We start from the raw sequence: 13,834 nt of genomic DNA, 5'->3' as shown, positions 1-13,834 counted from the left end.
AGGTCCCTTCCAATCCAAAGTATTCTATGATTCTAACACGTGATTTGCTTTTTTAACTGCTGCTGTGCACAATGCCTGTTTGTTTCATGTAACCTTGAGGGTCTCACTCCTGAGTGAGACAGAAGAACCCATCATTTTATATATGAAGCTAGGACTGTGTTTCACCTCTGTGCCATGCTTGATTTATCAGCATTAAATTTCATCTGCTATGTAATTCCTCAATCAGTCTCGTAAAGTTCTGTGATTTTCTAGTCTGCTTGTGTCCTTGCTGCTTTGACTAACTTCATCCCATCAGCAAATCTTGCCATTTACTGCTTATTTACAGTACTTCTGGGTCATTTATGAAAGTTACACTGTGTAGACTAATGTGGAACTCTGTTGAGGATCTTCTTCAGTTGAAAGAACTAACCATTTATCCCTACCTCTGTCTCTTATCTTTTAACAATAATATATCTGTACCAGCACCTTCCATTTAGGGTTTTATTTTATTGATAACATTTCCTTGCAAAGTTTTTTTTAAATTTAGGTAGAATATATCAACCAGATCACCATAATTTTTACGTCTTCCCAACTCTTCATAGAACTCCAAGAGTCTTCTAAGGCAGGACTTCCTTTTACAGGAGCAATGTTGACTAATCAACTTGTATTTCTAGCATCTAGCATTTCCAGCATCTATACTGTTATTCTACTAATTTACCTGGAATTAACATCAAGCTTAGGGACCTACGGTTCCCCAGAACTCCACTGCAGTCCCTTCTACAATCTGACATCAAGTTTGCTACCACGAAGTCTTCAGACACCAAGACAAGGTTTGAGCAGGAGGTCACATACTACCGTAAGCGATTTGGCTTCTTCATTCACGAGTTTAATGAGAAAAGCCGGACCTGCCAGCTGGTTATGTTTAGGGTTTACCCTGTTCATCTCCACCATAACCTCTTCTACAGTTAAGAGTTATTTCAGGCTGATCTTCCATGAAGTGCTGATCCTCAAAGAGGTTCCTTGGGAGAGAATCTTCCTGGTTTCTTCCAGAGGAAATCTATCTTAATAAACTAGAAAGACTCACTTAAAATTAACTTCTTCAACGCCTTCAGAACTTCCTTCAACACCTTTCTTAACAGCAGCTCATGCCATCCCAAGCGTCCTGAAAATACACGGAAAAGACGCTACAAAGCTGTCTGAAAATAAAAGCCGAAATGCCCGGTCACAAGCCGTGCCGCACACTCGCGGTCGCCAGCGCCAGCTCCCCGCCTCACGGCCGCCCCGGCCGCCGTGCCTTCGCCCGCCGCCCCGGCCCGGGCCCGCTGCCTCACCAGCCGCCGCCGGAGCGGGGCAGGAGCGCCGGAGCTGGACAGCGGCCTCCCGCCGCGCCCCGCCGCGCCCCGCCCCGCCTCACCTCGGCCGCCGCCCCTCCGCAGCCACGTTGGGGCCCGGCGGCGCGGGGACGGAGCGGCCGGGGGGATAAATTTGCGAGGGCGTTGTCTTTTTTTTTTTTTTTTTTTTTCTAAATAGCGCTTTTAAAAAAAATTTAAACAGCAGCTCACTGTCGCTCGGCGGCGGCGCGGAGCTCAGCGTAGCGGTGCGGGAGGGAGGGGAGCGCAGCGCAGCGCGGCGCGGGGCTGCCCCAGGTGGCCCCGTGCTCCGTCTGCACAACATGGCGGGCGCGGAGCCCTTCGCGGCGGTGTTGGCCGCGCTGCGCGGCTGCTACGCCGAGGCCGCCCCGCTGGAGACCTTCATCCGGCGCTTACGCGAGAGCGGCGCCGGGGAGGCCGAGGTGCTGCGGGGCGACGACGCCCCCTGCTACCGGGCCTTCGTGGGGCAGTGCGTGGTGTGCGTCCCCCGCGGGGCCCGCGCCATCCCCCGGCCCTTCACCTTCCAGCAGGTAGGAGCAGGTCGGGCGCGGGTGATGGCCCGCTCGCACCTGCGTCGGGCCCGCGGCGGCCGGAGCCGCGCAGCCCTCGCCGCGGGGCCAGCCCTGCCGGGGGCCCGGTCGGGGCCGCCTGGGGCGGCGGCTGGCGGCGCGGGGCGTCCCCGGCGGGTAGCGGCAGCGGTGGGGGCTGCTCGGCCCTCGGGGGGCCGCGGGGACGGCGCTGGGTGCCGCCGCCCGCCCGGGCTGGGTGGCAGCGCGCTTCCTGTCCTCCATGCGTGCGCGGGGGCGGCGGCCCTTCGCCCCTCGTGGCTGCTGCCGGCCGGGCCTCTCCGCCCCTGCAGCCCCCGCGGCTGTCGGCCCTGGCCGGCGGGGAGCGGTGGGGGAGCGTCGCCCTCCTCCTCCTCCTTCTTCTCCTCCTCTTCTGGGGGGTGGGCGCGCAAAGTCCTGGCGCCAGCGGGTGGGTGGTCGGTAGCGCGAAAAGTCCGCGTGCCGGCGGCTCCCGGGCTGCCTGCTTGCCCGGTGGGGTAGGGGTGAACAAACCACGTGTGGCCGGGGAGCAACTGGAGATGGAAAAAACGCCTTTCCCACTCTTCAGAGGATAGAGAAGAAGGGGAGGAAAGCTGCTTTTACGGGGTCGGTGCTTAAGCAGAAGAAACTTTCCAGAGAGGAAAGGCTGCTTTCCTCTCGGAGCTCCTGCCTGCGCGAGCAAAGCCGGGCTACGGTGGGAAACGCACTCTGCAAGCTCGCCGAGCGAGTTTTAGAATTGTGAACTGAGTCGTTGGGTTGAACTTTTCTTTACGTAAAAGGAAATGGAGGCCTCAAGAAAATCAGTGTTAGTTCCCTGGAGGTTAGAGCCTGCGTGAGCACGTACCTACGGGGAGGGTGACCTGAAGGCCCTGGAGTCCCGGTTGCTGAGGGAGCCGAGGGGAGTAGTGTAGGGTGTTCCTGGGCATGAAAACCAGGATCAAAAGGGCGGCCGTTAAAAAGACTTCCTTAAAGTCGTAGGCCCGTGTTGCTGCTTGTAAACATCTTGTGGTATGCTTGAAAAATCTTTCTCTTCGGCTATGGCATTTGTGATTCATTAATATTGGTTCAAAAGGGCTTGATCCGAAGCTTATGTCTAGGGCTGCGTATCTTTCGTGTCTGTTTATTTAAAGCGTGTATTGCAGTTTGTGGAAGAGTTGGTGATAAAAGCTAATTTTCTTTTTTCTTTCTTTCTTCAGTTATCTAGTCAGAGCGAAGTCATTGCAAGGGTCGTTCAGAGACTGTGTGAAAAAAGAAAGAAGAATGTCCTCGCATATGGATACTCCTTACTGAACGAAAACAGTTCTCACTTCCAAATCATGCCGTCTTCAAATATATACAGCTACTTACCCAATACTGCAACAGAAACTATTCGTATCAGTGGCCTCTGGGAAACACTGCTGAGCAGGATAGGCGATGATGTGATGATGTATTTATTGGAACACTGTGCAATCTTTATGCTGGTTCCCCCTAGTAGTTGTTACCAGGTTTGCGGGCAACCAGTTTATGAACTTATTTCACACAATGTGGACGCATCCCCAGTCTTTGTTAAACAAAGGTTCTCAAAGCATAAACGTAGTAGCTTGCTTGACTATATACAAAAAAGGCTGGTGTTTCATAGACAGTATCTTTCAAAGTCGCATTGGTGGAAATGCAGACAAAGACTTGAAGCTAATGCCCCCAGCATGGAAAATAAAAATAACAAGCTACAAAGCTTAGTGTCCGGTTACCAGTGTTCTGCAAAAGCTGTTTCTAAAGCAAGTAAACAGATCAGAGTGGTTACCGAACATCTGGAAAAACAGAGTAGCTCCAGTTTATATTTGTCAGCTGCAGCACCATCTTTAAAAAGGAAACTTGATAGGGAACAACACGAAATTCCAGCTAAGAGAGCTAAAGTAGAAGAGAAAGTGAGAGAGGAAAGGGCTTGTAATATCACTCCTGATGTAAACCAAAGTAGTAGTTCCAGGAGATACGGAACTGAGTGTGTAGCATCACATTCTGTAAGTCTCATTAAAAACCCCCACATTTCTCAAAGAAGTAACAGTGATATGTCTGGTCCTTCTTTAGCTCACACATCTCGCGACGGGAAGAAGTTTGTGGCAGGTGAAAGCTCTTTTCTGCGAGGAGATCAGAGTAAAAAACCTTTAAAGTCCATCATTGAAATGCAAGCAGAATCCCACAGGAAAGGAGTAGAGATGCGTATGCGTAGATCTCAGTTGGATTCTGTACAAATCAAACCCATGGAGGGTATTTCTTCAAAATGCAGAAGGCAGGAAAGTCCCCTAGCTCATTTGGCAAAGAAGTTACCAAATACGCTCTTGCGCTCTGCAGTATATGTTGACAGGAAGTTTCTTCTGTATTCTCACAGGAGTTTCCAAGAAGGTTTTCCTAAATCGTTTTTACTGAATCGCTTGCAGGGCTGTCAGGCAGGTGGAAGGCGGCTTATAGAAGCTATATTCTTGAGCCAAAATCCCTTGGAGCAAAAGCACAACCAAAGTCTGCCACATCACAGCTGGAGAAAGAAGAGGTTGCCCAAACGCTACTGGCAAATGAGACAGACGTTTCAGAAACTGTTAAGGAACCATGGAAAGTGCCCTTACTTAGTTCTCTTGAAAAAAAATTGCCCTGTCTGGATATCTGAAACCAATGTGAGAAAAACTGAGCTGCCTTGTCAGGCAGCCTTGCCTGGGGAAGCAGAGGTTCATGACCAAGTCGAACAGTTTGGGAAAGAGCCTTCTAAGTCTGTGACAAGCAGCAGTTGTGAATCTGGTCACACTGATGTGCCAGACAACTTAAGTGCTCCTCTTGGAAAATCTGTGCTTGAGGAGTCTCAGAGTGAGGAGCAAAACTCGGGAGAGGTGTGTGATTCAGCCCTCGGGGAGCTCCTCAAGCAGCACAGCAGCCACTGGCAGGTGTACATCTTTGTGAGGGAGTGCCTGGAGCGGGTCATCCCCGCTGAGCTTTGGGGTTCAAACCATAACAAGTGCCGGTTCTTAAAAAATGTAAAAGCGTTCATTTCCATGGGGAAGTTTGCTAAGCTTTCGTTGCAGGAGTTGATGTGGAAGATGAGAGTGAATGACTGCATGTGGCTCCGTCTAGTCAAAGGTACTTCTCACATTAAAGAACTAAGTGGTGGGGATGTCAGGTGACTGGTGTTTGCCATTTAGGTGGGAAGGGTATTCAGTCTGGGTTCAGAGTTGTTGGGATCAGTGGTAATAACCATAGCAGAGAGAGGAAACCTAGTAGTGTTTGACACTTAAGTCTCTCTTCCTCCCAAAACTTAAGTCTTTGTTGTTTCCATTCATGCTTTTTATGTTTAATGGCATCACATTTTCATAAAAATGAATTCAGAATCTGGGCCTTTCAACAGAGCTCTTTCCCTTCCACCTCTACCCTCCAAATTGCAGTAACTCTGAAAGTTCATTGAAGTATGACCTAAGCACGTAAGGAACAAATGCAGGTCTGCCTGTTGGTTACCGCAAACCTTCGGAAAGAACTAAAGGCAAATCAAGACACTTGTGGTGGCATGTGTTGCTCTGTTATGGGAGTGAACCTTCATCCCACAGCCTGTTTTTCCCCCCCCTCACATCAACCCTGGGAGAAAGACGTGAGTATGAGACCTGTGCAATACAGGGGTTGCCCACCATTTGTCACCTTGCCAGAGCCCTTCTCTAGGAACAGGAGACCCTTACTGAGCACTGCGTCAGGCTGGGTAGTTGGTGGTGCAGTTTGCCAGACTGAGTGGTCCCTGGCTGAAAGCCGTTGTGAGGGTGTCAGCTGATCTGATTGCTCCAAATTCTATACAAATCCCTTCTGTTTAGTCCTCTTTTCAGGTGATGTCAGATAAATCTTGCTTCCCTGAAGAACGCTTTCTTCAGACACTATCCTAGAACTTAAATCTAGGGTGAAGCTGTGGTTCTGTTGTTGAGCTGTGGCTCTGTTGTTGATTGCTGTAGGATCTAATGCATGCTGTCATTTTTCTGTGCTTCCATTCTTCATCTATACAATGTGGATTGCCCTTCCTTAGCTGGTATGTTTGCAGTGTTTGTTCTTACCTGGTGATGTACTTGGATCCTACAGTAATGTGAGCACTTTTTAAAAGGTGTGATAAGGTTCTGAAATTACTAAAGGTTCTTTGTAATGTAGGAGGGGAAAATAAGGTCTGATGTTTGAGAACCGATGTCAAAAATAGGGGAGGTTACACTTCCATAAAAAAAAGGTAATTGTAGCAAATTATGTTGATTCTTTATTCAGAAACTATGGCTCAGAAACATGATTTTTTTAAAAAAAAATATTATAAAATATATGTTTGGTTCATAGTCATTTGGAACATTTTATCTTAAAAACCAGTAATACCTTCTTATTCTCTGGCCTTATTCCAGGAAAAGCAACACATGGGCTTGATTTTAATTTTTATGAAACTACTCCCTTGTGCCTGAAGTTTAAACACACATTTAATTGCTTTGCTGCACTGTAGATGTTTGTTGTTATTTTTTCTCTAAAAGTAGTAGTGGTGGTTTCTTGTCAGTTCCCTGAATTGTAGTCATCATTTAGGTCTGTTGTCAAGAACCTGGAAAACAAATGATCCAGTTCCAGGATAGCTACTTAACAACATCCTGGTTTAATTTGTGTATTACAACTGCATATTGTGACTCTTCAGATAGAGAATTTTCTAACAGTCACTGGATTTTTTGCATTGATGTTACCTGCGTTCTGTTTAAGTGAATGCTGTTTTATCTCTTTATGGTAGTCTTTTCTTAGGTGCTGTAAATACATGGAAATGTCTCCGCCCTGAAGCACACAAAATCCAAACAGGGTAGAGAAATGGAAACTTATTTCCATTTTATAAGTTTCAGTTTTAAGCCTCAGCTCTGTGGTGTCAAAATTAAGCTGTTTTTAACACATTTCTGCCATAATCATGATTTGCGCTATGCAGCTAAACTAATATTTCTGTCTAATTTCTTTACATTATCCTGTTGCATTTTGCTAAATTCTACTCTTAAATTTAATTAGAAAAAGTATTTTTAGAAGTTGGCAAAAATTCAGTATTGTAGCACAGGGTTTTATTCCCTTCTCGCCCGTATTTAGACATCATCACAAATCTGTGTAGCCTTAAATTTGACAGTAGCTAGGTGTGTTCTGGGTTCATAACTTTTGTGCCATTTAAATATTGTAAGTGCTGATGGACTTAGGGTGATTTTTTTCTTTTTTTCTTTTTTTTTGACTGCAGCAATAGGTTTTATATAAGATGTCTGAAATAAAACCTAACCTTAAAGCTAATTTTGGGAAATCTGAATATCATTCTCCCCAAGTCAGCCCAATTTAATTCTGTTCTTTTTACAGTATATCTAAATATTTTCATTCTTTCCTTTTTTTTTTTTCCCCAAGTTTTACATTGTTTTATATTTTACCTTTCCCTTCACAATAATCTTGCCTTTGTGCATCAACATTGGGGGGGGGGGAAAGTAAGTCTTTGGGCTACTAGTGGCGTGTATTCGTATCCTGTATGTCAGTTTGTCACTGCAAATTAGTTTCTATGTTTGTACTTTAAGCTTGGGTCGGTTATGTTATTTAACGCCAGTGAAAATTTGGGGCAACCTCTGTGCAATTGTTTGTATTTGCTTTTTTTCTTTCCATTAACCTCAAGCTAAGATAACTGTGTTATATGTAGGTTTTTTGTTTGTATGTTTTGTTTTGGTTTTTTTTTTTACTGATACAAGTAGTTGATGTTTACTATAACTACCTTTGAATTGTTTATTGAAGGTGATCACTTTGTTCCTGCCTATGAACATTGTTTCCGTGAAGAACTGTTGGCTAAATTCCTATACTGGCTGATGGATACGTATGTTGTTGAGTTGCTCAGATCATTTTTCTATATCACCGAGACCATGTTCCAGAAAAACATGCTTTTCTACTACCGAAAGTTTATTTGGGGCAAGTTACAGAACATTGGAATTAGGTAACATTAGAAAAGTAGTCAAACGTAAATAGAATATGTGCAAACCTCGTGTGTTGTAGTGTAAAGTTACAATTCTGCTTTCCTTTGTTGCCCATTTATCCTCCTTTCATTTGCTTAATTTGCCCAAAGAAAAATCAACCTGTAATTGTAGTATATGCAGCTTGTAAATCTAGAAATATTTTGTGCGAGATAACTGATTAAAACTTTGAATTATTTCATAGTGGAAGAGAAACCTTTGCAATAAAACTCATTATGAAGACGATTATGTTTTGATAAGTCAATTTTTCACACCTAACGATGAGGAAAACACTGTGGTAGAATCTCAAAGTAACCTTGGGAAAGTTCATTTTAGAAATACTCCGTTTTCCCTAGCTGTCTTAATAAAAAAAAAAAAAACAAAAACAAACCTCTGCTCCAATGCTGTAATATTCTATTAATGAATTCAGGCAGTGGGTTTGTTTTGTTTGTTTTGGATTTTTTTGAAAGTTGAGGAATTTAAAAGCTGCAGATTCTGTTTTTTAGTGCAGCTGTGTAATTCCTACTGCTTTTTAGTCTTAAAAATACATGCATGCATTTAAGTTAGGGTGTTATTTAAGATCAAATTTTAAGCAATTAAGTGAGAAAATAGGAAAAACCTGAAGGTGATTTTAATGAACAATACAGTGCATACATCTCCTTAGTTCACATCTCTTGGTTTTTTTTTTATGTAAATTGGTAGTATTTGAGAGAGCTTTGGAACTGTGCAAAACAAGCATACTCGATGTTCTGTGTTTTAATGACTGTTTTACCTGGTGTTTTAATGGCCATTTTGTATGGTGAACCTTTTGCATTCACAGTGGTCTGTTGGTCTACGATGTTATATGTGTGATTTATTTTCTTTTTTCCCCCTCCTGCCCCGCTGCTCCCTGACTTAACATTGGTATCTCCTGTGCAGCTCTTCTGCATATGTGTTTGCACTTAATAGGACCCTGGTCCTATTTTGCCTGGAATATACAATTTAAATAGTAGTAGCAAAATATAATTTTCAGTCCCGCTTTATACTGTTTGTCTTGTCTTCAACCTAATGGCCTTAGTGTTGCAATTAGTGTTTTATGTAGTTCTAGTGTACTTCAAAGGCTACTTTTTTGGCATAAAGTATCATCAAGTACTAATTTTTACATATTACGTATAGTGCTTTTTTTAGTGGAAAGATGAAAAGAAAACAAGTATTTTTTGCTTTAGCCCTTTTGTCCCTATTCCCAGTTTTCTAGAAAAATGCAAGGATGAGCTGCTCTGAACTCAAAAGACCCTAATCTGGGGTGATCGGTTTCTTCTGATTTCCTCCCCACATATTTCCCCACCATGCAGGAAGCCCCTTCTCACCTTTGGCTCGAGAAGTCCCTGAACTGCAGATTACTGGAAACTGGGAGAGAGCCCAAGGAAGTACTGCTGTGTGCTTGCCAAGGGCATGCTTTAAGGACAGGGTGTTTGCTGTTGGCTATAGGGTACGTAGCTATACGGACTTTCAGTCTGACCCCAGCAGCTGCACTTCAGTGTCACTCCAAGGCTAGGGCTTTCAGCGCTCTGCTTTTCTGAGCGTGCTTTGCGATGTGAGGTCTCCTGCTAATGCGGCTTACTGCGTTCGTACAGGTGGCAAGCTGCCCACTTCACATGGGAGGAGAGAAATTGGGGATTAGAGAGATTGTGAAACAGCTGTTGAGGGCTTCCTGGGCTTCCTTGGCCATTTCAAGGCTCTCCAGGCACCATCCCCCCTTACCCAGGCAATGTTTTCAGTCACTGTTGGTGAATCGGTGCCAAAGGCTATTGAGTTGCTTCCATCCTCCCTGGAGGAGGAGGAGGAGTATCTCACAGCCTCAGTTCTTGCCCTAATGGCTATTTTGTGGCTGTCCTGTTTCTCCTCTGCTGGAGCTGCTCATGGTAATTGCTCTGAGCTGGCTTGCAGGAAGGCGTTCACAGCCAAGCGTAGCCACTGATGCCTTTGCAGTTCTTTTGCATCCTCCTTTGGGAGGAAGAGGATGGATTGAACAGGCTGGACTGGGTGGACCTGGACTTTACTTATGAGTTTGCCTGTGTGTTGTCATTAGGAAGTAAATCCCCATCCTGAAGGGCTGTCCATATGAGTCAGTCTTCCTCTGCAGAATCCCACTCAAGGGTATAGACCGTGGTTCTGAGAGAGGACCTGCAGCTCTGTTTATTTTGCTGTATGTGTGGAGGTTAGAGTGGGCTGGACTTTTTGCACACAGACAACTTTCTATTAATTTTTGAAACTGTACCAAACTTCATACCCCGAATTGGAAATAGAACTTACTGTTTATTAAGAGAAACTCAGTATTTAATGTTAGTTAGTTCAAGTTACATGGCCCACAGAATAAAAAGTGTTTTAAAAATGAACTACCTAGTGTTGTGATGACAACACCTGTTTTTGTAAGCAGCACACCCTGCCTGCTCTTGCTACACACAGTAGCTGCTGAGGATTGAAAATGCTGCAGAAATTCTGAATCTTCCCCTGTCAGATTGTGGCAGGATGTCATAAGGCAGCAGGAACATCCTCTCGGCTTTCTCCTGCTGTGAGTGTACAAATGAGAGTAGGGTGGTTCAGTGACCACTAGATTAGTGCATGTTCAAAATCCTTAGCACTGCTGCACATGCCATGAAATGTCATGGATGTTGCTGCAGGCAGGATGTCATCCGATTCCACAGCTGGCCAGTGGTAGTACTGATGAGGATCTGCCAATAATTGGCCTTCGTCTTCACTTTCAGAGGAAGTGATATTTTTTTACATAGTCACTGATTTTGTTGGATTTTTTTTTCCCCTCAGTATTAAATGTGAACTGCAAAGCGATGGAGATTTGATCATTTGGTTGTTTCTGTTGAACTGAAGTTCTTTGTTGTATCTTAGTGATCTAGATAATACTAGAGTACGTGATGAAGTTTTGTGGGTTCAGGAAAGACTTTAAGTCAAAATAAATAATAGTGATCTCTAGCTGTGGAAAAGTGATCTGTCCATTGTGCTTTACTTTGGGCTACATCTGTACCAGGAATTTAATTCCAAAGTTTGAATACAAATCCTTGCTCAGTAATAGCTCAGCTTGCTGGCTCTGGATGCCCCTGTACTTTCTAGGTGTCATGCACTGTGTTAATTGGATGCCAACAGTCCCAAGCAGCTGGACCATTAGCTTGTGTGGGAGTTGTGCTGGCATAGAGAAGAGGAGTATTTATGTGCCTCTCACCTGCATGCTTGGCTTCTCAGGTGTCTGCTAGAGTGTGCTTACCAGGCTTCCACCAGCCATCCCCTGCCTTTTGTGATGGTGTGGCCTCCTTTTGCTACACGAGGCTGTTGGTTGGTGTGGGATGAGAAAAACATGAATACAAGTTAAGATTTGCATAACCCCTTCTGCAGGGATTTGAGTTATCTCTCTGCACTTCCGAGGGGATTATCCTAACCACGAGACTGTAGGGCTTTTTGGAATGGCATGTTTTGTCCTTCTGAATGATACAAGCAGTGCAGGAGATGGATCTAGGTCTTTTACATTGCAAGTAGGCCACTTTAGCAACACAATCTTCAGTAAAAGCAAGGGCTTTTGCACCACCTTCTTTTCCTGCCTCATTCCATGGGAAAGAATTGATTTGGACTAAGCTACACTGACCTGTAAATCCTGAGGGGGAAACACATTTCTTGATAGGATGAACTGGTGGAGCTCAGAACCTGTGACTTGGGAGCCTTCTGTTCTTCCTTATTCTATGCTGCTCGCTTTAGCAGGTGCCTGCTCATCGGATCAGTTCTTTTGAATCATGTTACTGGGTACCTCAATGCCCTTGTGTTGTATATGTATCTTAGGACCTCAGTTAGCTACAACTTTTAATAAGTAGTCCATCCCCTAAATGGGAGTAGAACAGCCCATTACAGTGTATAAGTCCTTCCCTGGATCTTGACATAGTTTTCAGAAGGTTCTATTCAACTTTGTTAATGTCTTTCAAGCTTCTGAAACCATGAGAAATCCAACTTCCTGTGTCTTGCATTAAAAATATTTCATAATCTTCAAATGTATTCAGCTAATCTGTACTTAGATTTTCATTTATGTTAATTAAGATTATTTTTTATTATCTTAGTTTGCATCAAGTAGAAATGTGTACTCGTGTGTTATTGTATTACATTGTCATTAAGATACTGTGAAATTGTTCTGAAATTCAGATTTCTTTGTCTCGTTCTGCAGGGGTTAGTATTTGTAATTATCTTCTTAGTAAAATATTTGGCTTCAATTATCATAAAGAGATTAAATGTTTTAACTTGCTGCCTTTCCTATTGCTTACACTAAATGTGTATTTGTATTTTAGAAACCATTTTGCCAAAGTACATCTGCGTGCTTTATCTTCAGAGGAGATTGAAGCTATCCGTCAAAAAAAATACGTTCCTATTGCATCAAAGCTCCGGTTCATTCCCAAAGCGAATGGGTTAAGACCCATAGTAAAAGTGAGCGGTGTTGTTGAAGCACGAGCATTCAGCAGGGAAAGCAGAGAAAAGAAGGTGTTTATTTTCTTTATTGTTTTATGCGGGTTAGATGTAGGCAGTTAATAAAGTGTGTGAGTTTTTTTTATGTTACAAAAAACTAGTTTTAACATGGTGAACCAGAACCAGAATGACTGAAGGGATCTACCTGTTGCAACTTAGCTTCTCCTTTCCCAGCGCTTAGTTACTGTCAGCCTCTGATTCCAGAATCGTGTACTTCTGTTTGCAGACCTGTCTTAGGGCAATGATCCTGACAGAATGGCAGGGCCTGTCAGATAATCATGTTTTCTTTCTCTTCTCTTTCCGTCTCTTTCCCTCAGGCTTCTAACTTAGACTGGTTGTGGTAGGCAGTGGCCATCTGTGGGAGCAGGAGGACGGAAATCTCAGAGATACTCAGTATTCTGAACTAACATGTTGTTTTTGTTTGGGTCGCCATAGGGTGAGGGACAGGTGAGCCCACCTGTTGGGGTTTACCTGAATACAGATTGTGGATGTTGATCGGCTGGTTGGTTGTTGTGGCAGGTCAACTCAGGGGGTTGAACCACAGTGGTGAACTGGGTGTGTTGCAGAAGAACGTCTAAGAAAGGTGAGGAAGCTGGATCAAGCGTAGTAGGGAGATAGGAAGCTGGGAATTACTGCAGTGTGGGAACAGAGACACACCACGCAGTGCACAGAATAACCTATTTAACAGGCCAGTTAACCACAAGACATAGTGGGAACCCGGTTTCACTGTTTTGCATGACTGCATTAATTGTATTTCCTTAAGGCTAAGTTCCATTTAGTACACAAGATTAAATGTTCCCCAAGTGGGTGAGAGGTCAATCTTGGCACTTACGGTTGAGTATGTGATCCCAGACCATCACTGGGATTTACAAGGCATCAACTAAAAGCTGTTCTGAAGTGTTGTTTCTTCATAGTCTTTCCATGACAATCAGGCTGTCAAATCTGAGAGTGTGCACAGAGTTAATTTGGAAGCAGCTGCAGTGCTTTAAAGGTGCTTTTTGCCTCTGTAACAGATCTGGCATAAAGGATGACATGAATATACTGAAGAAGACGAAAGTTCAAAGTCAACCGTGGTAGCTGGTCAAGTGGTTTGAGGTAGCCTGGCTGCCCTGGAGCTGAGAGGAAATACTTACATCTGCTGGAAACTGTGAGCAGTAGGCTCCTGTTGGAGAGTGCTGGCAAACAACTGAGGACACTAAGGTCTTCAGCTGTTAGACAGGCCTCATCTGTCTAAATTAATCACAAAGCATAGCTAATGATTTTCATAAATCCATGGAAGAGAAAGTGGTGCTAGTGTTACCTCTCTTCTCGGAGGGTAGACCGAGACAGAGAAACGTGTCTAGTGCAAAATGATCATCTTATTTATGAATTCAGGGCTTCCAACCTAACGGAAGAGATGTAGACTTTTTTTTTCTTTTTTCCAAAATTTGCATGGCTACTCAGTTTGTTTCTGTCATGGCCTTTTATCCTGTGC

General features: G+C 44.2%; 1 protein-coding gene across 1 annotated transcript in view; it reads left to right on the top strand.

Annotated features, from left to right (window-relative positions):
• Positions 1-1,651: 1,651 nt before the first annotated feature.
• TERT (telomerase reverse transcriptase) overlaps positions 1,652-13,834 on the top strand; it is a 38,681-nt gene continuing 26,498 nt past the window's right edge. Inside the window, exons 1-4 of the mRNA XM_086609126.1 lie at positions 1,652-1,879; positions 3,091-4,996; positions 7,655-7,850; positions 12,186-12,375. Coding sequence (XP_086465252.1) covers positions 1,652-1,879; positions 3,091-4,996; positions 7,655-7,850; positions 12,186-12,375 — 2,520 coding nt within the window. The remainder of the gene's footprint in view (positions 1,880-3,090; positions 4,997-7,654; positions 7,851-12,185; positions 12,376-13,834) is intronic.

Source organism: Tauraco erythrolophus, chromosome 3 (genome assembly GCF_009769465.1).
Source record: "Tauraco erythrolophus isolate bTauEry1 chromosome 3, bTauEry1.pri, whole genome shotgun sequence".
Lineage (NCBI taxonomy): Eukaryota > Metazoa > Chordata > Aves > Musophagiformes > Musophagidae > Tauraco > Tauraco erythrolophus.
Note: the sequence above shows the minus strand (reverse complement) of the source record. Positions and strands in the feature narration are given on the sequence as shown.